The following is a 27,454-nucleotide window of genomic DNA, read 5'->3' on the forward strand; positions in this document are numbered from 1 at the left end:
GAAGACAAAGAAATGTCAAATTGTGTCTGGCTGTTATTCTGACTTCCTCCTATATGATGTTCCCTCTCCCCCATTTTTTGTTTTGTGCATGTGCAGTTTTCTAACACGCAGTCGGCGTAACGAGCACTCTAGCAGCTCATCCATCTGCAGCGTTAACTCACTGTGAGTTATTACCTCTCTGTTTCAATTTTCAAATCCTCCCATTACCCTTCTCTCATCCCTCTTCTTCTGTTGTCTAACCCTGTCTTCTTCTGGTGTCATCATGTCATTCTTCTGTGTGAATTGTCCCAAACAACATGACAGCTCCTCTGTGATCACATCTGCTGATAGAGCTGCGTGAGTGTTTCAATATTTTCATGTGTTTTGTTTTCATTGTTTCTCTGTGATGGACAGAGTCACAACTGTCTGTGTCAGTGATCATGGTATCTGGCTGTTTGTGGTTGATATCCCTCCGTCTGAGATGTTTTCAATGACTGCACCTCTCCTGCTGTAGATTATAAAATAGTACATATCATTGTTTATACTGTATGTGTTCATAATGTATATTTTCAGCTGTGATTCATTTTCCCAAGCTATTGTAAATATGTATTGTATGTTTTACCGGCGGCTTGTGTTATGCAGATGAAGAACATGACTCCTAAGACACAGACAGATGCTGAGGAACTTAGTAGTTAGACACAGCAGATGTTAAGTTATTGTCATTCTTCAATATCATGCCATAAAAACACTAAAAGAAGCCTTATTAACTTCATATGAAAAATAAGTAGAAAGTTGTTTGATATATTGATCACCTAGTAACAATAATGACTCTACCAGATACCTTACACTGTACCACACTCCATGCTGTTTCACCTTTAATAAGATGTTCAGGTGAATAGGGTAAACATTTGTATTAATAAAAGTAATCATGAATCTTCCCCTGTTGATTACTTACATTAAGACAATTATTATTTGTATTACACCTTTTCGAAATGATATGCAAATGAGGCATTATCTAAAGGTACATTTTGGTGAATTTAAGATAAATATACGGATGCTAAAAGACACATTTATTAAAGTAAACACCTGAAGGATTATTTTAGATGTTTTCTTTCCACTAATCTGAAAGGAGACATGCAAAATAGCCCAAACTCTGTAATGTCTCGTCACAACCCACAAATACTTTGTTTATTGTGGGGGGGTTCAGTATCAGGTACATACACACACCATTGTCACCTGTATATAGGTAAATGGTCACACACTGTCTTTTGAGTTACACATATTGAGATATTGAAAGAAACTCTGTAAAAAGCAACTTGCGGTTACTTCAATGAAACTCTGAAGAACATCAGTGCAATGTCCCAGTATGTGAGGAGGCATAACCTGGAGTGAAACATATTAACAACAAATGCTATGAAAGAGAATTATCAGGCATCCCAACATTCCACAGATCTTTAACACAGCATGTGTATTGTGTTCAATATCTACATCTCCTGTCACCATTACTTCCCTGCTTTTCTCAACAAAAACTATTTATTTTGGGTTTTTGTATGATTTTGCATCAGTACTGTACATGTTTCCCCTGGTTGTCAGTTTTCTGAAGCTTATTTGTCCCCTTTGTGCTTTTGTCTGTAACCTGTTTCTGTCCCTTTTAAGTTCCTTCTCTCGCTCTGTTTCTGTTTGTTGCTTCCTCTTTGTGTTTGTAGGAGTTATGTCTGCACCCCAGTCCATCACTACCTGAGGTAAACCCAGCCGCCTGCTAGTAAGGTGGTCGATGACGATTAAATGGTTAAAAACAATCATGATCTCATTATTCACATTCTTGAAAGCCAGGCCACATAAATAAAACAGCTGTCCTACACTCTTGATATGCACACATGTCACATGCTACATACTACTGTGGGGAAAGTGGGATAAAAGTATTTTCTGTCCTAATTTTTGTAGCTGACATTTGACATTTAGTGTTTATTTGCACCGCGTACTTTGCTTGGCTATCTGGAGTACTACAGCGATATGAACCCAGAATAAACAGATTTAGCTGTTTGCAATAAATTGATCAAAACATTTGCCGAATTAACTTCATATTGCCGATTTGTAAAACATCTGAACTCATGATTTGTCAGGTCTGTCCGCAAGATGACAATCAAACAACTTTTAAAATGCTTGTTTTCTGCATGGAGTTCAGATCGATCAGGGCTATGCTAACATTGTAGCTGCTCCATCAACACACAACTATATCTGGGGGCCCAGGTAGCTCATCTGGTAGAGCGGGTGGACCATGTACTAAGGTTGAGTCCTTATCGCAGCGGCCCTTTCCTATCTCTCTCCTGCTCTACTATATAAAAAAGGGAAAAATGCCCCAAAAAATTATATAAAAAAATGATTAGAATAATGTAATAATTTGTATCAACATAGATTATACACATAGATATTTACATATTGTGCAACTGATATTAACTCACCGGCATTTAAGATGTTTATTATTTATGTCAGGTATCCACAGGCGGCTACAATAACTTTCTCCTCTAGGGCGTCAGTGTCGTCAGAAGAATCTCAAGCTGATAGTCTTTCGCGACACAATGCCTCGTGAATTTCTCGCTCAAGTTGAAAAATGTTAACTCACAAGAATGAAGCACATTTATTGTATTTGCATCATTCACCACATCTGGCATGAATTTGCATCCATTTGTGTCTGCATTGATATATTATAGCGCCTTGTGAAATCTTCACTTGGTGTGAACACACATTTAGATGTATTTCCCCACTGTTAGAAGTTAGCCCTGTTTTTGGTTCAAAAGAGCATGCATTCAGCCATTCCAAAGTACTGTATTACACACAGACATCGACAGAAACATGTAGCATGTCAAAGCATGGTAATGTGGCCATGCTTGGCCTTTGTTCAAACATGTCCATGGCCAAGCTCTCACTGCTGTAGACTGTGATAAATGAGCCCAGTGATTTGCTGTGTTGAAAGCTCCATTGCACCTTGGTCATACTGTATATCAGCATGTAGGGACTATCTGTGCCATCCTGAGATGTACAATGAAATATACTACTAGTGTTATTTGCCATTATACAGTACATACATACTGAATGTGTCATGCCTAAACATAAAACAGTCATATGAAATGCTTATACCTTTGGTAGAAATGACAAACTGTTGTGAAAGATTTGTGGCGCTGACGTCAAAGTGTAGACAATGATTTTCACAGTATTTCATATAGTAATATAAATCTCAGTGGTTTTGATTTGTGTGGTCCTGCCCCTCCCTTAGTAAGGAGCAGCAGAAGTCAATGAAGACAATGTCGGTGTGGGAGCAGAGGGCCAACCAGCTGAGGAGGCAGAATCAGGCGAGCTGCGAGGCCCTCTACAGTGAGCTGGAGCTTGAGGATCGTCTCCGCCTGGCCTCCGCCCTCCACATCCGGCCCGACATGAAGACCCACCTCGACCGGCCGCTGGTTGTTGAGCATCTTGATGGGCCTTTGCTGGCTGGCAACCAGCACCACCATCACAAGCCCTGCATGCCAGAGGAGGCCGAGACTGCCACTGACCCTCCTCCTCCTGTGCCTCACCAGTCCCGCCGCCACCACCGCCATAGAGACAGGGGCAGGAACAACGGAACGACGAATGATAACGGCGGAACCAGTAAGAACAGGGGCCACCACGTTCATCACAGCCGCTCCAAAGACCACGACGGCAAAGAGGCGAAAAGCGAGAGATCCCGCAGCCGAGAGGGAGGCAGAAGACATCACCATCAGAGCTCAGTGGATGACAGCGGTGGTGGAGGAGGCACAAGCGAGAGAGATTATCGGCATCATCATTCCCACCGGCAGTCTCGAGGGGGCAACGGTACAGTGAACATTGGAGGGAGGGGAGAGCGAAGATCCCGCCCCAAAGATGGGCATTCTTTTAACAGGGATGGGGAAAGGAATTCCAGAGGAGACAGCAGTGCCAATGGAGAAAGGAGGAGATATCGGACTCATGGATCCAGGGGCCAATCCACAGTTGAAGGAGAGGAGTCCAACGAGAGAGAGAAGAGCCACAGTCACAGGTAAAAATTATAATGAATTGTTGATCCTTACTTTCTCTGAAAAGTGACTTTACAGACTCTGTGACTCTTTAGCTCTGTATTCAAGTACGTTGAAATGAAACAATAACTATGAGGTTAAATTGCTTACTCTCAGGTTAAATTTGAGGGTGTTAACATCAAATCAAATCAAATTTATTTGTATAGCCCAATATCACAAATTATACATTTGTCTCAGTGTGCTTTACAGACTGTACAGGTTACGACATCCTCTGTCCTTAGAACCTCGTATCGCACAAGGAAAAACTTCCTAAAAGAAACCCCAAAATTAAAGGGGGAAAAATGGAAGAAACCTCAGGGAGAGCAACTGAGGAGGGATCCCTCTCCCAGGACGGACAGACGTGCAATAGATGTCGTGTGTACAGGATAAACAACATAGTACAAATACAACATTTGACAGAAATGATGTTGTGTTGAAAAAAAAAAAAGAGAAAGTATGGATGAATCCAGGAAAATGTCAAAAAGGCTTCCCGGTGTCCAGCAGGACCAGGGCAGCAGGCACAGCCACGATTCATGATCCTGATATAAACTTTATCAGTGGCAACCTGCCACATGAGAGACAGACACTCCGGGGATGATACCACGGATGATGAGTTAGTAACATACATTTACATAAATGCATACAGATAGAGAGGGAGAAGAAGAGAGGGGAGGGAGGAGAGGAGAGAGGAAGAGAAGGAAGAGAGCAGGGAGGTGTCCCCCGGCAGTCTAAGCCTATAGCAGCATAACTAGGGGCTGATCCAGGGCAAACCTGAGCCAGCCCTAACTATAAGATTTATCAAAAAGGAAAGTCTTTAGCCTACTCTTAAATGTGGAGAGTGTGTCTGCCTCCCGAACACAAACTGGAAGCTGGTTCCACTGGAGAGGAGCTTGATAGCTGAAGGCTCTGGCTCCCATTGTACTCTTAGAGACTCTAGGAACCACAAGTAACCCTGCAGTCTGGGAGCGTAATGCTCTAGTTGGTTTATAAGGTACTATGAGATCTTTAAGATATGCTGGAGCCTGACCATTAATTGCTTTGTAAGTCAGGAGAAGGATTTTGAATTCTATTCTGTATTTTACCGGGAGCCAGTGCAGAGCAACTAATACAGGAGTAATATGATCCAGTTTCCTTGTTCTTGTCAATACACGTGCCGCTGCATTTTGGATCAACTGAAGAGTCTTAAGCGACTTTTTGGGAAACCTGATAACAATGAGTTGCAGTAATCCAGCCTTGAAGTAACAAATGCATGGACTAGTTTTCTGCATCATTTTGAGACAGGGTTTGTCTTATTTTTGCAATGTTACGTAGATGAAAGAAGGCAGTCCTTGAAATTTGTTTTATCTGGGAGTTAAACGACAGATCTTGATCAAAGATAACGCCAAGATTCCTTGCTAGACATCCAAGTTTTTATGTCCTTAAGGCATGCTTGAAGTTTAGCCAATTGATTGGTTTCATCTGGTTTAATTGATAGATATAATTGGGTATCATCCGCATAACAATGAAAGTTTATAGAGTGGTTCCTTATAATATTGCCCAAAGGAAGCATATTATAAGGTGAATAGAATCGGTCCAAGTACAGAACCCTGCGGAACTCCAAGACTGACTTTGGCTGTCATGGAGGATTTATCGTTAACAAGTACAAATTGAGATCGCTCAGATAAATAGGACTTGAACCAGCTTAGTGCGGTTCCTTTTATGCCAACGCAATGTTCCAGTCTCTGTAGTAGAATGTCATGATCAACAGTGTCGAAAGCAGCACTGAGGTCTAACAAGACAAGAACAGAGACAAGTCCTTTGTCTGATGCCAATAGAAGGTCATTGGTAACTTTCACCAGTGCCGTCTCTGTGCTATGATGAACTCTAAATCCAGATTGAAAAACCTCAAATAAACTATTATTATGTAAAAAGTCACATAACTGTTTTGCGACTGCTTTCTCAAGGATTTTAGCGAGAAAGGGAAGGTTAGATATCGGCCTATAGTTGGCTAAAACCTCTGGATCAAGACTAGGCTTTTTAAGAAGTGGTTTTATTACAGCTACTTTAAAGGACTTTGGTACGTAGCCAGATAATAGAGACAGGTTGATCATATTTAATAACGAGGTGTTAATTAAGGGTAAAACTTCTTTAAACAGTTTAGTTGAAATCGGGTCTAAAAGACAGGTTGATGGTTTAGACGATGAGATTGTTGAAGTTAGTTGGTTAAGGTTGATTGGAGTAAAACAGTCTAGATATATTTCAGGAGTTACAGATGTTTTTAAAATTCCAACAGTTGAAGTTAAGTCATTACCAATTGAGGTCAGGAGGAGATTAATTTTGTCTCTAATAATTATAATTTTATCGTTAAAGAAGCTCATGCAGTCGTCACTACTGAGAGATATAGGAATAGAAGGCTCTGTACAGTTGTGGGAGGCAGAGAGAAATTGGTGATATATATTGAAGTAGCCTAGTAGCTGTATCAACGTCTGCACGTCATCAACAACTGACTGTCAAATCTAATAAAGAAAGTACAATTTAAAAACATTTCGACAATATTTATTGTCACTTAATATTGAACTATACAGATATATATATATATATATATATATATATATATATATATATATATATAGATAGATAGATAGATAGATAGATAGATATATATATATATATATATATATATATATATATATATATATATATATAATACTGTAGATATGTATAATGTTCTTCTCGGGCTGCATTTAAAAATAAAATAGAGAAAATAAATAAAATAGCTTTTGAAAAATTGTGCATCTTAAAATAAAATGCTACATTTTAGAACGATGATTCTGACATTCATTTAGTCACAAAGTTTTTCTTTTTGTTTTCTCTCAAGTAAGGTTTCAGCTCCTGCACTCATTGACAGCCCCTCCATCAGTAAATGGTTTTTATGTGACCCAAAATCCACTGACTGATTGATTGACTGATTATTTTCTGTGACCTCAGTTCAGACTTGAGAGGGTATGTTTGATCAAAAACGTTTCACATTGCCACTTTTAATGAGCGTATGAGACAGACTGGTTTTGTGCTCCCAGTGGGAAGGATGAACATGAATGAGTCTGTTCATTCTGGGTTGAAAGCTCTGTTTTCATTGTCCACTTCTTAGAGAACGTCATGTGTAGTTTTTTTTCTCGCCCTGTCTGCTGCTCACTCGTCTCTCCGTCTGTGTTTCTCTCCCTGTCTGCCGCTCACTCGTCTCTCTGTCTGTGTTTCTCTCCCTGTCTGCCGCTCACTCGTCTCTCTGTCTGTGTTTCTCTCCCTGTCTGCCGCTCACTCGTCTCTCCATCTGTGTTTCTCTCCCTGTCTCCGGCTCACTCGTCTCTCCGTCTTCTCTCCTCGTATTGCTAAGTCGTCTAATTGCTAATCGCTTTCCGTGGACCGTCTGTCACTCTGCCTCTCTCCTGTCATCTGTCTGTATTGAGTCGCAATGTTTGCCGCCTGGAATGCACAGATTTGATTGGTTGAGTAGCATCACGTGAGATGGCTTAACTCGCATGTAATTGGTCTGTGAGTTTCCTGAACCGCTAAACCAGTGCCGTAAAAACGAAATATAAATTCAATAAAATAGAAAAAGTTCAAATATAAGCGCCCCGTCAAAATTGAAAATCCCTTAATAATTTATTGATTATAGGGCCGGGTCTGTATAGCTCGGCGTCTGGGTCCGGACTTGGACCGCGGTCCGCCTGTTAGTGACCTATGCTCGAGGTAGGACATCCTGGTATTTTTGACATACTGAATACTATGTACTGGGACATACTAAATCATTTTCTGGCAGCTTTTTTGTGTATTCATTTGAGGAAGGTTACAGATTCTCTTCAGTGAAGTTGAAGCTTCAGTGGACATTTAAATCACGCGTAAAAATGTGTAAAGACTTTTTTGCACTATTTTGAGATTTTTACAGATTTCTTGCCTTTCAATACATTTTGAAAATGCGTGTTATCTCAAGAAACATAATTAATCTTAATGTTTAACTTAATTGGATGTATGAAATTAATTTATATCTAAGGTGAACTTATCTGTTATCACGTCATGGCATGTAGCACATGGAACACATATCCCAGCCCAGTCTTGATTCAGAGGTGTTAGCCAACTATAGGCCGATATCTAACCTTCCCTTTCTCTCTAAGATCCTCGAGAAAGCAGTCGCAAAACAGTTGTGTGATTTTTATGTAACAATAATTTATTTGAGGTTTTTCAATCTGGATTTAGAGTTCATCATAGCACAGAGACGGCACTGGTGAAAGTTACCAATGACCTTCTATTGGCATCAGACAAAGGACTTGTCTCTGTTCTTGTCTTGTTAGACCTCAGTGCTGCTTTCGACACTGTTGATCATGACATTCTACTACAGAGACTGGAACATTGTGTTGGCATAAAAGGAACCGCACTAAGCTGGTTCAAGTCCTATTTATCTGAACGATCTCAGTTTGTATGTGTTAACGATAAATCCTCCATGACAGCCAAAGTCAGTCATGGAGTCCCGCAAGGTTCTGTACTTGGACCGATTCTATTCACCTTATGCTTCCTTTGGGCAATATTATAAGGAACCACTCTATAAACTTTCATTGTTATGCAGATGATACCCAATTATATCTATCAATTATACCAGACGAAACCAATCAATTGGCTAAACTTCCAGCAGGCCTTAAGGACATAAAAACTTGGATGTCTAGCAACTTTTTGATGTTAAACACAGACAAAACTGAAGTTATCATACTTGGCCCCAAACGCCTCCGAAATGCTTTTTCTAATGACATAGTAATAATAATAATAATAATAATAAATTGTATTTATAAAGCGCCTTTCAAAGCTAAAAGCAATCTCAAGGCGCTCTAGTAGTATAGTATAGTAACCCTGGATGGCATTAATTTGGCCTCCAGCACCACCGTAAGGAATCTTGGCGTTATCTTTGATCAGGATCTGTCGTTTAACTCCCACATAAAACAAATGTAAAGGACTGTCTTCTTTTATCTACATAACATTGCAAAAATAAGACACATCCTGTCTCAAAATGATGCAGAAAAACTAGTCCATGCATTTGTTACTTCAAGGCTGGATTACTGCAACTCATTGTTATCAGGTTGTTCCAAAAAGTCCCTTAAGACTCTTCAGTTGATCCAAAATGCAGCGGCACGTGTATTGACAAGAACTAGGAAACAGGATCATATTACTCCTGTATTAGCTGCTCTGCACTGGCTCCCGGTAAAATGCAGAATATCATTTAAAATCCTTCTCCTGACTTACAAAGCAATTAATGGTCAGGCTCCAGCATATCTTAAAGATCTCATAGTACCTTATAAACCAACTAGAGCATTGCGCTGCCAGAAGTTTTTCCTTGTGCGGTGCGAGGATCTAAGGACAGTCGTATACTGTACAGTCTGTAAAGGCCACTGTATAATTTGTGATATTTGGCTCTTTAAATAAATTTGATTTGATCCCATAATACATTAACAAAAAACATGCTGCCACATGTATATCCCATTCAAAGAAAGAGATCAATTATGTGATATACTGCTAAATATGTGCTATACATTTGTCGTCATATATTTTGCTGCATATTTTGGTTTCAGTGAATGTAGCAAACTAAATAAAGTTACCAAATCCCAAGAACCACAATGTCCACGTATATCAGCTCCAAGCCCGTATGGATCCGAAACCCCCTTTAAAAGCCACAGTGTAATTGGAACACCTCCTTAAAGCTGAAATATCTTATAATATATATGTTAATATCTAAGATCCTATCTCTGTTCTAGGGACAGGTCTGGTGACTCAGAGGGGGAGTCTCTTGCCCTCTCCCCGCAGCAGGGTTCTGGGGGTGCCAACTGGCCAACCGACCAACCAGAGGACTCAGACAACCAGAGGAACGTCAGAAGAACTGGCCAAACCTCCATCCAAATTCCTCCTGTGACTATTACCTCCCCACCTGGAGACACCACCCTCATACAAAGTCAGTACCGTACTTCAGGATGCACACATCCATGGTAGCCATTACATTGAATGTCTTTTTTCATAGAAGCATAAAGTGCTGAGTACAGAGGAGATACTTACTGTGAGGAAAGCAAGGTAAAGAACATCTTAAATAGATGAGAGTTTGCACATGCAGTTAATTTCTTTTAGAGTTGGCCTATGGTGGGTGAAATCTAACATTACCATGATCACCCCAGGAGACTAAACTAAATGTAGTTCTGAAGTCAGATGTAAACATTCTTCAGCTATTTCTTTTTCATAAAAGATGATTATTACTAACACATAACAAATAAAGCTGATAATAGAAAGAAAATGTCAAAAAGAAAAACTAAAACCAAAAACACCTGGTACACAGGGATACAGGGGTACAAGCACCCAACACAACACCAATCTATACACTAAATAGCGTATAGAAGAAGTTGTTTGTAAGCCTGGAGAGGCTGAGACACCCTCCTGCAGTGCACACTGCCAAGATCTGATCTAGCCTTGGAACATATGGGCTGTGGAGTCAGAGTCTGCGCCAAAACCTTTCTCAATAAATCATTTTGGGCCTCATTTATGTGTTGAATTGTCTCCTACTATAGGTACTGTTTTTCCCAAACACTTAAACACTGAAAGGCAAAAGTAAAATAGTTGATCTGGAGAACAGCAGCCAGAGCTTGGTTAACTGGTGACAATAGAGATTGTTTCATCAGACTGTGTCTTGCAGAGGTAGAAGAATTGTGTTTTGAGGACAATAAATTAGATGTGACGATTGTTGGTGGTTGTGATTCAATGTCAATAATTACATAATATCCCAATTTAAATTACCTACTGTATTTGATGAAAGCAGAAGCCACTTTGGAGTCAAATGTGAGTGTCATGTCCCTTGCCTGCATTGCTGTAACTACATTTTCTATCTCCCAGTGAACAGTATTGACTGTGAGACTATGCCCATGAATGAGAAGACCCAGGGGGATCTCGGACCAAGTGGACCCAAGCCCATCCTGCCTTACAGTTCTATGTTCATCTTTGGGCAGACCAATCCGTGAGTCACCTCTACCTCCTCTGTCCTTTTCTTTACCTCCATCTACAACCTCCCACATGATACAGAAGTTACACCATGGAGAGATTGGGTGATATTAGCTCTTTTATTTCATATAAATAAACTATCGTATCATCATATAAATACCAGGAATCATCCAACCCTACTCCATAGTCGGTGCTGTCACTGAGTGAGGCTAGCCCAGGGGTGGGCAAAATTTTTGACTTGCGGGCCAAAATGGGTTCTAGAGGGGCCGGGCCAGGAGCATTTGGACACGCAATGTAATTTATCAAACCTGGAGATTGCGTCTGTTTTTTATACATTTCAATTGAAGGTGCAAAGTTAAAGAAATCAACATTTACTGGAAAAATGGAATCACTTTCAACATTCAAAACATATTATTACCCAACGAAATACTCAAGTTCAATAATTTCTAATTGTTTTAAACCCCGCAAAATAATGGACGGATTGTCCTGAGAGATAGACTGTATTAAATATCCTGCCTGCAGCAGAAACTAGAAAGGGGTCTTTAAATTGAGAGCGATGTGCGGCGTGTAAACTGATTTTTTCAAACTTGCCTTTGCTCTCTGGACACAAGAGCTCTGCTGTCTCTACCATGCATTCTTTCAAAAACTCGCCTTCGGAGAAAGGCTTGCTAGCCTTTGCTAATTTGAATGCCAGCAAAAAACTTACCTTGGTACTTGACTCTTGAATCGCAGTTTGTCGGTGAAAATTCTGCTGAGTCTGTAAATTAGCTGCCAACCTCTGAGCAGTAGTCGCCCGTTCTTGTGTTGACTGCTTGCTAGCGTAGTTTGCATGTTTCGTAGCAAAGTGACCGCTGATATTGTACTCTTTGAAAACCTGCAACCGTTTCTTGGCATGTCAGACATACAGCCGTTGATCGGACTTCAGTGAAAAAATATTTTGTTGTCCACTCCTTTTTAAACACTCGGCACTCAGTGTCCACTTTTCTTTTCTTTGGTCCGCTCATTTTTACCGAAGGACGGAAATGGCAGCAGGAAAGTTACACTCCAACAAAGGTCAATGTGTCTAGACTAGTGTGCCATATATTGGGGAAACGAGGGTATTGCAGGGGAAAGGGTGAAAAAGGGAAATGAATGAGGTTTTTACACATCCATGGGTTTTTACTATAATTTGGACAAGTTCGACGGGCCGGATTAAAAAGCCTAACGGGCCGTAGTTTGCCCATGTCTGGTCTAGCCTCTGTGTGTTGAACTGTCCCCTCTCTGCTTCCCGTCAAAGTAAAAAGCAATAAAATGCACTTCCTCACATGACCAGTGCCTCTCACTATCAGTGTCCATCTCCTCAGAGTAGTCGTAAACCTTCACATCACACACACTGTCAATTAGCTGTCCCAGGACACTCACAGTAGACTGTAGTAGCTGGTCTATATGTTGGACATTAACAGGTCATTTTAAGTTAACCCTCTCCAGTGACTTCTACTATTACGTATTAGGACTATTGCAGGTTTACAAAAAGGATGCATGGCGCAGATTATTTAGTTCTCTCCTCTCCTTTCCTCCGCTCTGTCTATGACTGTAGGTATGTTCGCACGTGTGTGTGTGTCGGGAGCGGAGCAAAACAGAGCAGAGGAGAGAATGTGTATGCGCAAAGCAACGCAGTAGACACTGAAACGTACACATAGATGAGATAAATAACATAAACGATTAGTTTATTAAATAAAAGAGCACCTGTTCAATGTGAAAAGTGACTTGTGAATATAAAAAACAAATACAAAAAAACAAACCTTGAATTTCCCCCCCCAACGAAAGCTGAGCTGATGGCACTGCTGGACATCTTCCGATTTCAAAGGGAAATAAACTTGATGTGTTTTTCATCTGCTGCACTAAATTTCCTTGTCCGACCACTGCATCTTCCATCCTACGAGCGTTGACTATACTCCAACAAAATCCCTGAATGTGTGTAAGTGTACCTGTATAAGAATTGATGCTGGTTTGAAAGCAAAGGGTAGTAACACCAAATATTGATTTGATTTTGATTTTGATTTTGTTCGTTCACTATTATTTTGTAAATTGATAAAAATAAACAATCGTAATTAATATTTTGCCTAAAACCTTTGCACTTTACTAATATAGCTGTAGAAGTGGCGTAATATTCGGAGAAATCAAATCACTGATTCACTGAAATTAAAGTCACAAATTTACAAGAAAAAATTGTGTTTTTTTTTATCAACACTGACGCTTGCCGTTTGTTATGCTTGCAGTGGATGACCTAATCAAATTATATTTTGCAATCGGCAAAAAGGAAAGCCCAGATTCACCATATTATCACACGCATCTTTTTGAGATTTCTGCTGAAATTGCATGCAGTTCATTTTCTGCATGATGTTTACCTGGAAATATATTTCTACCATTATATATCTATATTCTACTTCTGTTTTTTCCCTCTAGTTATTAGTTATCAGCAAACTACACTTTTGACACAGAGCTAAGGTGCAAAGGAAGGCTGCACACTTTGGTCCAATGCAGGTCAAGCTTTTTGTCATTAGACCTTTATCAGGGCAAATGTTTAACACAATGGGGAATTCAATTTAATCAAATCAAATCAAATCAAATTTATTTGTATAGCCCATTATCACAAATTATACATTTGTCTCAGTGTGCTTTACAGACTGTACAGGATACGACACCCTCTGTCCTTATACCCTCGCATCGCACAAGGAAAAACTTCCTAAAAGAAACCCCATAATTAAAGGGGGAAGAAATGGAAGAAACCTCAGGGAGAGCAACTGAGGAGGGATCCCTCTCCCAAGACGGACAGATGCGCAATAGATGTCGTGTGTACAGGGTTTACAGAGTTTACAGGATTTACAGAGTTCATAAGGTCCAAAATCATAAAGCTCCACAGATCCTCCATGTTTTTTTTGTCTGTAACTGTGCTGCTGCCTATCTTGGCCAGGACACTCTTGAAAAAAGAGATTTTTAATCTCAATGAGGCCATATCCTGGTTAAATAAATAAATAATACAGAAAGCAATCAGTATACACACATTTGGCTCTCTACATCATGTGTGTTTCAGTTTGGACTTTGGAGTTTTCTTATTTCTTTGAAGTTGTATGTTAAGCTTTCCTGTGCATTGGGACATTGGCAACTCTAATTGTGAACTGCATTTCCCACGTCTACTTGTATTAAAAACAAGTACTGTTTGGTGTTATTATAAGTTTTAAGACTGACATTGGTAAACACTTTACCTGATGAAAGTCTAGGAACTCAGCGCTTGGCTTTTTTTAAATTCTAGCTTCAGACCTATATGTGTTTTAGCAAATAAATAGTGAGAAGATAGTAACTGCTGCTACAATCTAATCTGTTATTTTTGTGTCCTCTGCTTGCTGTTTCTCTCCCTCTCTTATTTCCGTGCGTGTCCCCGCCTCTCTCTCCTCAGGGTGAGGCGCTTATGTCACTACATTGTGACTCTGCGTTATTTTGAGATGACCATCCTGGTTGTCATTGCCATGAGCAGTATTGCTTTGGCAGCAGAGGATCCTGTGTGGACCAACGCCCCTCGCAACAATGTGAGACACACAGTCTTTATACATAAACGCATGTACACCAACATATTAATGTTAACTACAAAACTGTGTTTTATCCTGATATCTTTTCTTTCAGTGTGGAGTTTGATACGACACGTATTAGGGCTATTGTAGTTAGTGTTTTTGTCAAGGAACCACATGGCGTTCACTTTGCAAGGTTGGATCAACCGCATTACATTACATTTAGCTGACACTTTTGTTATTTGTGCTACATACAGAACAATAATATATATACTGTATATATATATATATATATATATAAAAAATATATATAAGCAATAAGGACATGATTTTCACCCAGAATCACCATATTATAATAAGCATCCGAACTTTGAAGAGACATTGCTGTGAATTGCTATTCAAAAGAAAACAACATAGTGATTTGGATCAAATCAAATCAAATTTATTTGTATAGCCCAATATTTAGGTGTTTAGGGCCAAGTATAAAAACTTCAGTTTTGTCTGTGTTTAACATCAAAAAGTTGCTAGACATCCAAGTTTTTATGTCCTTAAGGCATGCTTGAAGTTTAGCCAATTGATTGGTTTCATCTGGTTTAATTGATAGATATAATTGGGTATCATCCGCATAACAATGAAAGTTTATAGAGTGGTTCCTTATAATATTGCCCAAAGGAAGCATATATAAGGTAAATCCAGATTGAAAAACCTCAAATAAACTATTATTATGTATTAACATAACTGTTTTGCGACTGCTTTCTCAAGGATTTTAGCGAGAAAGTGTAGGTTAGATATCGGCCTATAGTTGGCTAAAACCTCTGGATCAAGACTAGGCTTTTTAAGAAGTGGTTTTATTACAGCTACTTTAAAGGATTGTGGTACGTAGCCAGATAATAGAGACAGGTTGATCATATTTAATAACGAGGTGTTAATTCAGGGTAAAACTTCTTTAAACAGTTTAGTTGGAATCGGGTCTAAAAGGATGAGATGATATTTTTTGTGCATCAGGGACATCAACGCAATATACATAAAAGAGATATCTGCATGTTCCATACTGTTGCAGCTCCTCACTAACATGTGCAACATGTGGCATTCCCTGTTTGCTGTCTGTGGTGTGATGAGGTTTCTCCACCCTTGCAAAGTGAAGCGATGTGGTTCCTTGACAAAAAAACACAATTTTCCCAAGTTTTTGGTCTCATGGTGACTTTACTTTAGGATAATTTCTGAGTTTGTTCTCGAAAACTTCTGACTTTTTAATCTCAGAGAATATTCAAGTTTTTATTATAAATTTACCACTTTAATCTCAGAGAATATCTAAATTGATTTCTCATAAAACTATGGCATTAATCTTGGAAATGTTTTCCTGAATATTACCCCCCTCTTCCGGCTCCGTATTTTTATTTTATTTTTTACAATAGACCTAACACGGCACCTTAGTTTGGTAGTTAGTTAATTACGTTAATTCACCCGTAAAGTAATGAGAACATAGATACTATATATTCCCTTATTATACAATGGACTGGATACAGTGTTCAGTGCTTAAAACAGGTGGCAAACAAACATACAGACCGAGATGATATACATGATTATTATTTGCCATGACCCCAGAGGATAATATATTTCTCCATTTTTCATCTGGCTCAGCACTAACTGAATCTCTTTATTGCAGGTGCTCAAATATCTTGACTATGCCTTTACTGGTGTTTTCACTTTTGAAATGGTGATCAAGGTAAGCATGTAGATCAGTGTTTCTCAAACTTTTTCAGACCAAGGACCACGGACCACCTAACTCCCGGTGCTGTCGGGGGAGACCACCAGTGATCACACTCTTTGAGAAAGACTGATGTAGATGAATACTCGTTTAAAACACTAATAAGTCTGGCACTGCACGTTTCTTCCTCAGTTAAACTGTGATGACTATTTATTTGACTGTAATTGATCAGAATGAAGTTGCTGACTCATAGTTTCTACTTACTGAAAGTTCAGTGATGAATGTGTGAAGGACATTGAGGCAGCCAGTGCCATGACCTCACCTCATTGTAATGTACTCAGGATAGCAGCTGCATTACTGTCTCTTTTTATTCATAATCCTTTTTATTTTCAGATAAATCTACTTATTTTACTGTCCATTCACTGATTAATCTAACACAATGGTGATACAACTCACAGTTGAAAATGACTTATGGTTCCTGAAGTGATTTATGTATTAATAAATACTGACCAAATATATAATATAATAGACTCACTCAGTACAGGCCTAATAGCATAGTTCCGAAATTAAGTTAATTTGAAATAAATAAAATGTAATAGATGTGAAAAAGAAAGACTGTCATTGTTTCAGATGGTGGACCTTGGCCTGTTGCTTCATCCTGGAGCCTACTTCAGAGACCTGTGGAACATTCTGGACTTCATAGTGGTCAGTGGGGCGCTGGTGGCTTTTGCATTTTCGTAAGTTCAATAACTTTTAGCTTTTTTTCATAATATAAAATGTCTCCAATTTGTAAATAATTCTTCCTGATTATCAGATTTTGTGGTGACTGGTGGACTACTCTAATCTGTTGTGCCAGGGGTAATATATATATACTGTATATATATATATATATATATATATATATATATATATATGTACTGTATATATATATGTACTGTATATGTATATATATATATATATATATATATAATATAATATATATATATATATATTATATAAATAAAAATAAATAAATTATAAAAAAAATATATAAATTATATATATATATATATATATACATATATGTATATACAGTATATATATACTGTATATATATATATATATATATGTACTGTATATATATATATGTACTGTATATGTATATATATATATATATAATATATATATATTATATAAATAAAAATAAATAAATAATAAAAAATATATATAAATTATATATATATATATATATATATATATATATATATATATATATATATATATGTATATACAGTGTATATATATGTATATATATATATGTATATACAGTATATGTATATATATATATATATACTGTATATAAAGTATATACCAATCCTCAATTAGAAACGAAAGGTAATGTGGACTGTGGGGGACAGTAACCTGTCTAGCAGCATCTAGTCTGCCAAATGAACAGTATGTTTAAATCATGAATTTGAAGGTAGTTTACTGTTGAGGAAGATGAGTTCATCATCTGTAAAGATTTGCAGGCTATAAGAGCGCTGTTACAGGGCAAAGCCTGTGCGAAATACAACAAAGAATATGTCTTATAATTCAAGTTCTGTGAAACCCTGCCGTTCCAATCGAGGATGAACGTCAGTGGAGCCAGCAGTTGGTGGACGCCCACTCTCTCATGGGACTCATCCCAGGCTGGATGGCAGAGCATGCATTATGTGGATGTCATTGTCTGGATCCACAAGGATGTCATTGTAAAGCCATGTTAGAAGAGAATTTAACACATGATCATCAATAGGGTGTTTTTATTTGACAGTTCAATTATTGCATTATATTTGTAATTCAGCTATCTTTAACTGTTATTTCTACCATTTTTAACACTTCTATCAATTTATAGAATAGATAATAATATATAATATATTATTATCTATTATTATTCTTGAATTTAACAATGTAATTTCATGTTATTTTATATGTGTATGAATGTGATGAATCATTTGTGGTTGTTATAATCTTGTTATTTTAGGGGTGAAGGCTATTTAACATACTGTACTAAACATTCCAGTTTTGTCTGTACTGCTAGTTAAAACTTAGTCTAAGTCTGCTGATCACTTCTGAACGTGAACATCAGCACAAACAAGCAGGAACATTGCAATAGAACACTAATCGCCTTACAGAAGAAGATGAGAGGGGGAACTAGAATCCTGAACAAATCCTGGCAGAGCAAGAAGTGTGTGTGTGTGTGTGTGTGTGTGTGTGTGTGTGTGTGTGTGTGTGTGTGTGTGTGTGTGTGTGTGTGTGTGTGTGTGTGTGTGTGGGGGGGGGGGGGGGGGGTGGGTGTGTGTGTGTGTGTGTGTGTGTGTGTGTGTGTGTGGGGGGGGGGGGGGGTGTGGGTGTGTGTGTGTGTGTGTGTCAGTGTGTGTGAGTGTTGTGCTGTTGTGCAGTGTGTTTATTGACATGACCCTCTCCCTGTTTCTGCGCTGGGATCGTTTTGAAGGAGCTTCATGGGGTAATGCCTCCTCTACCTCTCTCCTCTTGCCTGTCTGTGTCATTATATATGTGTATGTATGTGAGACAAAACATACATACACACACTTACTTTGCCAAAACAAGTAATTTCCTCCCATACTAAGTCTTACACTTTTGAAATGTATCAAGGAAAGGCATGTGGAATACAACTAGTATTTTTAGTGCTATTGATACTATCGAGTTAACTCTTTTGGTACGACCACTCTTGCCCGATCTACTAAATGACATTATGTTTGCACCTGAATTCTGAGAGCATAATTGGACATTTAGAGCACACATATGATTTTTGCACGAGCAAAGAAGAATGTACACCTCACCTTCACTGGATTTCTTTCACTATCATTTTGATTATGATAATGAGTGCAAAGTGGTCATTGTAGAAAGAGCCAAACTGCAAAGTCAGCTCTAATTTCAAGATGCAACACCATCAGCTGTTAAGTTGTATTTTTCCTTTAAAAGACTAAGACATTCAGTATATGAAGTGAAATTGCTTGTGAGGATGCGTCTTTTTTGCAGTGTTGTGTCTGGGACACACTCCCGTCCCGTCATCCATCTAAGATCTTCCTGTACTGGACCCTCATGTGCTTGGCTTAAGGTCCTTCCTCCATGCTCTCCTCTGCTATAGAGGGGCATGTCACCTGCGTGTTCATCATCCGTATCTTCCTCTGATAGGAGGTGTATTCATCAGCACTTTGCCTTGCCACAGCTCTGCTTGGAATGGAATGATACCCACTTCACCTTCTCTATCATGAATGTCACAAGCTGCTGCCGGAGGGCATGAGTACGTCTCGGGGAATATCTTCTCTGTGATCTAATCATGCCCATTAAATAAACTGTATGACATGTACGCTGTTAGCTCTAGGTTTTTAATGATTGCCCTATGACGATACTGTCACATCATTCTATTAACATGCCGTTTGTTCTAAACTGCACTACTCAGCCTTTATCTGTCCATCTCAGCAGCATTGAATAGTATTGGTGAAAACATTTTCATCAGTAAAAACTACATTACCTTTCAGCAACTGACCACCTGTACTACCTGATATGGAGACACAATGTTCACTATTAAATAGATAGATATTATGAAATAATGCTAACTAGCTTATTATCTATAGCAGTACCAAGGCCTGTCACAATAACTACTTTTGCTGGACGATATATCGTCCCAGAAGTAATTGCGATAAATTATATTATTTTGATTTGAAATATTTTATGCCACTGAATGATAATATTATCGCATTATAATGCAATTACTCCCTTTCATTGCACTTTTATTTCTTAAGACTAATTCAGACTTTAGAATTGGATGTGAAAACAAATATTAAAATATCCTAAATAAATAAAACCACACACTCTCTGGCTTTGCACATTCATAACAGAAGCAATCCACGTTCGCAATGGCCTGGAACTTTGTAAGCAAAAAGTGCAAATTAACAACATATCAGCTTGAATACAGTTAAATACAAGTGACAACTAGAGACCATCTTGCAATGAGATCACACCCGCCGCGATACCAAATCGTGCCAGGGGCATTACGTGGTGGTGGTGGACCACGCCAATCTTCGAACTTGACCTTCATTTTGATCTTAACTACAAACAGTTTTGTGACTGCATCTTGCACGGTTGAGACGCTATCACGGTAATCAGGTGTATAACTATGTTCTCATTCCTTTAAGAATCTTTGTAACTGATAATAATAATAATAATAATAATAATAATAACGTAATACCTTCTACTGTGATACCGTGATATTTTCAGACATGGTTTTTGTACCATGAACATGCCGTTACAACCCTAGTTACAGCTAACGTAGTAGTATATCCCACTGTGGAGGCTGGTCCTGGGTGCTACTATATCAGAGTTAAGGCTAATGCTAGCAGCTCTGTCTTGCTCTTTATTGGATTTAGGAAAATGTACACTTTAGCAACCCCAGCCAATGTTATCTGCGTGCCCTGTCACTTGTAATGTCATTGGACATGTAGCTTTAACCCCAGTCTCAGAATAATATCAAGTAGCGTAGAAGACACTTTTACTATATCCTGGTTATAAAGAAGTTAGCTTGAAACATTAAAAAGTCAGCAAACAATCAACATCAAACAATGTTTCAACCAACTCATACAGCTAACTGTAGTTAAATTAGCTAGCTAGGTACAGCTGATCAAATCTGACCGCTGTCTTTTCACCTGGAAAACTGACAGAAATTAGAAGCCGACTGAAATCAATAACCCATTGAGACTAAAAATTCTGAGTGGTAAATCTGCCACCATTATCACTGTACACTGTATATGTGCCATGCAAGAGTGGTGAGTTTAACACGTAGCAACAGTAACTAAGGGGGGGTTAGTAAACATTCAATTCCAACAATACTTCAACACTATTTTCCCGAATTACCATTTTATGTCATAATGGCGCTTATCATTACAAAGTCTTTCTGTCATGACAACAAGGGCAGAACCAGTGATGCTGATTGGCTGTTGGCTCGTTCAGACCGAAGCAGCTGTCACTCACATGACTGGCTCTGTCCTGTCTGTCTTGGTTGACCAACATTGATTTAGTTATGAAAGGTGAAATTAAAAAAGTGACTTTTAAACCTGCAGTAAGCTCTGTGATTGTGAAAAGAAACAGGATGACATTTTATTTCATATTAATGAGCTGAGATTAAAAACAATATTAAAAGTTTTTAATTAAAATTTTATTTTTATTATGTATTTACTATTTTTCATAATTTTATATTGAAGACTTTGGATCTCCATAGCTATGATTCTATTTTGTTATTATACATTAGGTCATATCTGATGCATCAGCAGGTTAAATTAAACTCATACAAATTATTTGCAACGGCTATTTTGACAGATGGAAATTCCTGTTTGATAGACAGCTGTCAATCACTCACCATGCATGTGTCTGGAGCTCATTCTGCCTGCAATCCATTTAGTCCACTGCCTGAGGCGAGGACAAATAATCATTTCATCCCCATCCAAGCTACTTAATATGCTACTTAATATCAACTGCAGATGCTAGTGATAACCTGCTTTTCAGACCTGGGATTATATTGCTATTTGTTTCATTATAATTATTAATATTTTTATCTAAAATAAATTGTGAGAGGCCTGTTTTGTTGGCATTGGATATTTTTATTTGATGCTTTGGTTGAGACTGAAAGTTGTAGCAGCATGCAAATTACAGTGCTGAGCAAGTGTCATAATCACCAACAGCTCTGATTCGTGTGTTACTGCAGTGATCGGCTGCCTCCAAAAATTCACACCTGATGAATTGAGCTGAATCCATTGTGGAGCTTAATCTTTACTGGAAAACCAACCAATATATATATAATCTTACATTTGATTTTATTAATATAAACTATGGTGTTGTCATTTGATGCAAACATATGCTTTATTCTGTTTGTGTGTGTGTGAAGCATCCATAAATGTGCTGTACCTTGTTTTACCACTGTTTTCCCCCAAGTAGATCGCAACAAGGTGTGACCAGGTGGGGAACCTCCCTATACCACCCTGCCCCCTCCCCCAACCCTATACCTCTCCCCTACCCTTTTCCCCAAATTCCACCCTCTCTAACTACCATTCTTCTTGTGTTTAGATCAGATTCATGTATAAAACAAGTGAACCCATAATCTAGTGAATCAGATGTCTTTGTTACACAACAGTAACCTGCCTGCATCTACCAAAACCACTGATGGTTTGAGCAGTTCAATTCAAAAATACTACAGTATATTACCCTCTTGGATGGAAATCGCTTTCTATTTTTTTTAGGTCAAAACGTCAATACAATAAGAGGTCTTTAAAAACCCGGAGAAATATGTTGATAATAGTACATTTGAGTGAAATATCAACATATTAACAATAAAAATCAAAGGTTGGTTTTAACTAAATATATAAAATATTAGTATAAATAATTTTTGCATTTTGAAATTAAACTTGTCATTTCGAGGTGTGTGTGAGAGAGAGAGAGAGAGAGAGAGAGAGAGAGAGAGAGAGAGAGAGAGAGAGAGAGAGAGAGAGAGAGAGAGAGAGAGAGAGAGAGAGAGATATCTGGGTATTGAGGGGTATTCTTTGAAAGCTATAAGAATATTTGGTTGTTCTCTTAGCCCTCATTGAAACTGAGTTAGTGTCTGGTCTGAAAACCCTCTGGTTCCATGCCAGAATGAACACATTCTAGAATAATGTACATCATTACATGGAAGTTGTTGCATGTGGTTGTGATTGGAGTTAAGGGATCTCATACGGATACATTGAAAGACAAAAGCTACATTTGATCAGATAGATGCCATGCTGTGTGTCACCCAGCAGCTATTTGTCGTGGTTCAGAAAGTGGAGTCCATGGTTCTATGGGATCTGGAGAGCCTGTGGCAACATTTGGAACTGTTCAGTATGATTCATTTCAAAAAATATCCTTTTAGGAGACATTAAAGGGTAGCCAGTGAAGTCATAGGTTTTACTTTTACCACCAGTATCTTCTAGCAACATTAACAATCGCTCATTAAAGTTGAGGCCAAGCACAATGAACTACAGTATGGTTGCAATCCGCATTACTCCTCCTGGATCTGAGGGTCGCCAATCTGTCAGCATCCACTGGCATAAGCTTTCCCAGGTATGCTGAGCAGTGTAATAATCCAATAATTGGAGTGCACCCTCATGTCTAATTAAAAAAAAATGGGAACCACCACCCCTAGTTTGCCACCTCCATGCATTTAAGACAAGCCCAACAATGTCCACAGCCTTCAGCATCTCAGGGTGAGTCTCATCCACACTGGGCGCCTTGCCAATGAAGAGTCTCTTAACTACCTTAGTTTCTACCATTGTAAGTTGTATTGGGACCGTTCTGGTCAAGAGGGAGATGTGAAGCTTTCAGGGTAAGGAGTTTGGGCATCCAGAGGGAGCTTGGAGTCGAGCCACTGCTAGCTGAAAGTAGCCAGTTGAGGTGGTTAGAGCATGTGATGAGGACGTTTTCTTTATGCCTTCCTTTTGATATATTTTAGGCATGTCCAACTGGTAGAAGACCTTGGGGTAGACCCACACCATGCTAGAGAGATTATATATTTCTATACATATTTCATCTGGCTTGGGAGTGCCTCAGAATCCCCCAGGAGGAGCTGGTAGACTGCTGCGGAGAGGGATGTCTGGAATAGTTTACTAATTGCATTCTGCCAACGCATTCTGGCCCCATAAGTATTAAAGCTCAGCATCAAAAAAAATTCCCATGAATCTCAAACTCAATCTTAATGTAGGGTTGATAGGGTGTAAATAAAAAAAGGTAATAAATATTATGTTGTTGTCATGAAAATATTTGAATAGCCCATTTTAGTGCTGCGATGGAGTATAAATAACCGGATTTACACCAATGTAAGACAGCAATACTTCAATTGATAGGCCCTGTTTGGCTGTGTTCCGTCAGTCGCTGTTCTTTATTCAAACATCAAGGCATATTGTTGATCATGATGTCTTAATTGTGAAGATATTTGCATGGAAACAATGTATTGAAATAAAGTCCTCGTTCAAAAAGGAAGAAAGAAACCTTTCTGGTAAATTAATGGATTAATTGCATGAGATTTCTTACTTGTATCATGTAAAACAGGATTACATGATACACACAGAATTGTTAAGAGATGCATGTCCCTGTGTGAGGTGTGTATTGTGCGTACTTATCAGGAATACCATGACAACAAATCTGACATACCACACAGTGTCATTGAAATATTTACATATACCAGTCATACACATAAATATTGTAAAATACACTTATACCTACGTTACAGCTTACATATGTTTAAAACAGTTGCTTTTGAAGTTTTGTTTTGGATAGAATCAGCTGTTATGCTTTACTACCGTACATTATTTATAAGAGACTAATAGTGGGTAAAGTCAAGGACTTTGGGTTGCTATGTGAACATTCTGCTGAACATAACACAAAAAACAGGGAAAACACATTTGGCGTAAAAGTAATGTTTTGGCTGGGCACTAGTTGTAATAATAATGTAGTTGGCTATTTTAAAACGTATTTGTTTTGGAAACAGGCTTAGTCCCCTTCTTCTCTGAGAGTGAGACGAGAAGATTAATATCAGTCTCATATCTCTGTGTTAACCACTGAGCTGGAGTCAGGCGATGGTTTGGCTGGCACGACAACCACCTGAACTCTCATTCAGGTTTTGGGGTCTTCTTCACTATGGTCTACACATGTACAATTGCTAGTCCTACCATCACTGCGAGGCAGAACATCTCTCCATTTCTTCTGACAACACTAATGTGTTACTTCATCATGCAGCCTTGTGTCTCTTATATTAGGCAAAACATGAATTCATTGTTGTGGAACTTATTCTTGAAGGCTTTTCCTTGATGTCCTGTAGCTTGGATTTGATCTCATTTGTACTTCGCTTTGGATAAGTGTCTGCCAAATAAATAAATGTAAATGTATTTGCCAATGACTCCCAAAACGATTCATACATACATATACATACATATATATATATATATATATATATATATATATATATATATATATATGTATAGGAGAGTATCGGCGACAATAAGACAGTTTTAAACATGTGGTTAATGTGAATTCAAACAAAACTAGTTAGGTCAAGGAAAAGATTGTGGCTATAGCTAACGAATTTACGTAACTTACACAACTTATGTACATAACTTAGGTTACGTATATAAAGTATATATTAAGTTTGTTGTGTATGAGACAAAAGTTAAGTACATTACGTAAATTAAACAAAGTCTTGGACTGTTGGTTTCACACGGGACAAAAACAGCAGTTTCCTGGGTCATTGTCCTGGGATTGTTTGACCCAAACTTCCACCCTTAACTCCACCCTATGTGGACTTTGATGCTTGTTATACTACATCAACAGACTTCCTCCTTTGAGCATAATTACTACAGCCACTAGAGGTCGTAAACGTTATAAACTGCTTGCACAGATGACCTATACAGCTGGTTTTTGGGGAGGAAAGTCTAATATGCAACAGCAAACATGTTTAAAAGGAAACATAATGAGGAAATGTTGTTATTTAACTGGCAAGTCACAAAATGTTGATACAGAACAATGTTGACTAAACATATTCAATTACTTTTTGCCAAAATATCTGATTTTGCAATACAATATTAGAAACTTGGTTAGGGAAATTCTTTATGCTCAGCTAGGCTAAGCAGGTCCAGCTCAGTACTTACCATGTACTTCTCACGGATGTGATTTTGTTGATATCCAGAAAGCCTCCTGATGTGTGCCTGGTATACCCGCCATATTTTAAACACAGTTCCAGGTGTGACAAAATGTTTTACAAACATCATGTTAAAGTTACGTCTAGAAAACAATTTCTCCTATGTGTGCTGTTTATTAGTGATATAAGTAATGCCAAAAAAGATCTGATGAACTACATGTCACGTAAATATTTCTGTCTGTGGTCTGACTGTCTTTGCTTTCCGCAGGGGGACCAAAGGCAAAGACATCAGCACTATCAAGTCACTGAGGGTTCTCCGAGTGCTCAGGCCTCTCAAGACTATCAAACGTCTGCCAAAACTCAAGGTTCTGCTCCATGACTGATCTTTGCTGTATTTTGCATTCATTTAGCCAGGTGGCAGAGCTGTGATTAATGCAGGACATCTTGTCTACAGCAGCCCACTGTTGTTTTTAGCTAAGAAGAGGAATCTGTGCAATTTAAGTGGACTATTTTTAGTAGCAGATTAATACACATTTGTGTGTAAGTGTGTCTCACTGAAGTGTTTTCAATAAAGCTCTATGGCACAGAGGAAGAAGATATATCAGGCTTTGATGCACAGACAACACTTGTTTGTAGGATACATTAATAGTTGGTTTAACGCTATCTGCTCCGTCTTGAGGTCCGATTCATAAAATGTATTTCGCTCATGATATTATATGGCAAACACCCATACAGTTTTGCATCTGGGTTCAAGTGGCCCCTGTTTTTGCATCTGATTATCCACGTGCCAGAGTATAAATGTGATCTTTGCAGCAAGAACACAGTAGGCAGAACAATGGCAGAGAATATTTTTATTTTTTAGACCACAAGCTCCAGATCTTGACCAACGAGGAATTTAAACGTGACAGAAAAAACATATTTGGGATTGAATATGCAATGATCATTGGTAAGTCTAGGCGTGACACCCCTTATAAATGCACTGAAAACGCTAATGATGTCACTGTAACTGTGTGGCTATTAGCGCTGATTTATGAATTGCCTGTTTTTGCGATGAGGCTCATTTGCATAGACAGGGGCCAATTTTGCGCCCTTTTGTGAATGTCTCCTTCATGCACTATAAGTTCACTTTAAACGGAATCAGCAAAAAGGGCTGGGAACAACCTCACTACATTTGGGCTTGTCTGAAATGCAAATGCCAAAATCTGGTATCTGCAGAGTTAAAAAAAAGAACAACAGATTTTAAATCAGTTTGAGTGTCTGTTTCCCTCTGAAGAGAGGAGCAGTGCCTGCACCATCCACAAAGACTATATCTGAATTTCTGCCTTTATTCCGTTTTATTTTCCGAGAGTAATGGGCTCACATTGGGGACATTTAGCGTTCACATTGTTTTGTTGTGAATGCTACATAGAGCTGACTTTTCCCCCTTGAAAAACAAAGTTAACAGATGACAGTGTTCAGAAATAATTTTCCACTTAAT

General features: G+C 38.4%; 1 protein-coding gene across 1 annotated transcript in view; it reads left to right on the forward strand.

Moving 5' to 3' along the window:
- Positions 1–27,454, forward strand: part of cacna1ba (calcium channel, voltage-dependent, N type, alpha 1B subunit, a) — a 153,894-nt gene that overhangs the window by 90,198 nt on the left and 36,242 nt on the right. Inside the window, exons 16-26 of the mRNA XM_029438793.1 lie at positions 97–162; positions 1,686–1,721; positions 3,254–4,030; positions 9,821–10,014; positions 10,941–11,061; positions 14,482–14,611; positions 16,257–16,316; positions 16,929–17,035; positions 18,769–18,780; positions 22,266–22,289; positions 26,246–26,342. Of these exons, the coding sequence (XP_029294653.1) occupies positions 97–162; positions 1,686–1,721; positions 3,254–4,030; positions 9,821–10,014; positions 10,941–11,061; positions 14,482–14,611; positions 16,257–16,316; positions 16,929–17,035; positions 18,769–18,780; positions 22,266–22,289; positions 26,246–26,342 (1,624 nt within the window). The remainder of the gene's footprint in view (positions 1–96; positions 163–1,685; positions 1,722–3,253; positions 4,031–9,820; positions 10,015–10,940; positions 11,062–14,481; positions 14,612–16,256; positions 16,317–16,928; positions 17,036–18,768; positions 18,781–22,265; positions 22,290–26,245; positions 26,343–27,454) is intronic.

The sequence above is a fragment of the Cottoperca gobio genome, chromosome 9 (assembly GCF_900634415.1).
Source record: "Cottoperca gobio chromosome 9, fCotGob3.1, whole genome shotgun sequence".
NCBI classification, from domain to species: Eukaryota; Metazoa; Chordata; class Actinopteri; order Perciformes; family Bovichtidae; genus Cottoperca; species Cottoperca gobio.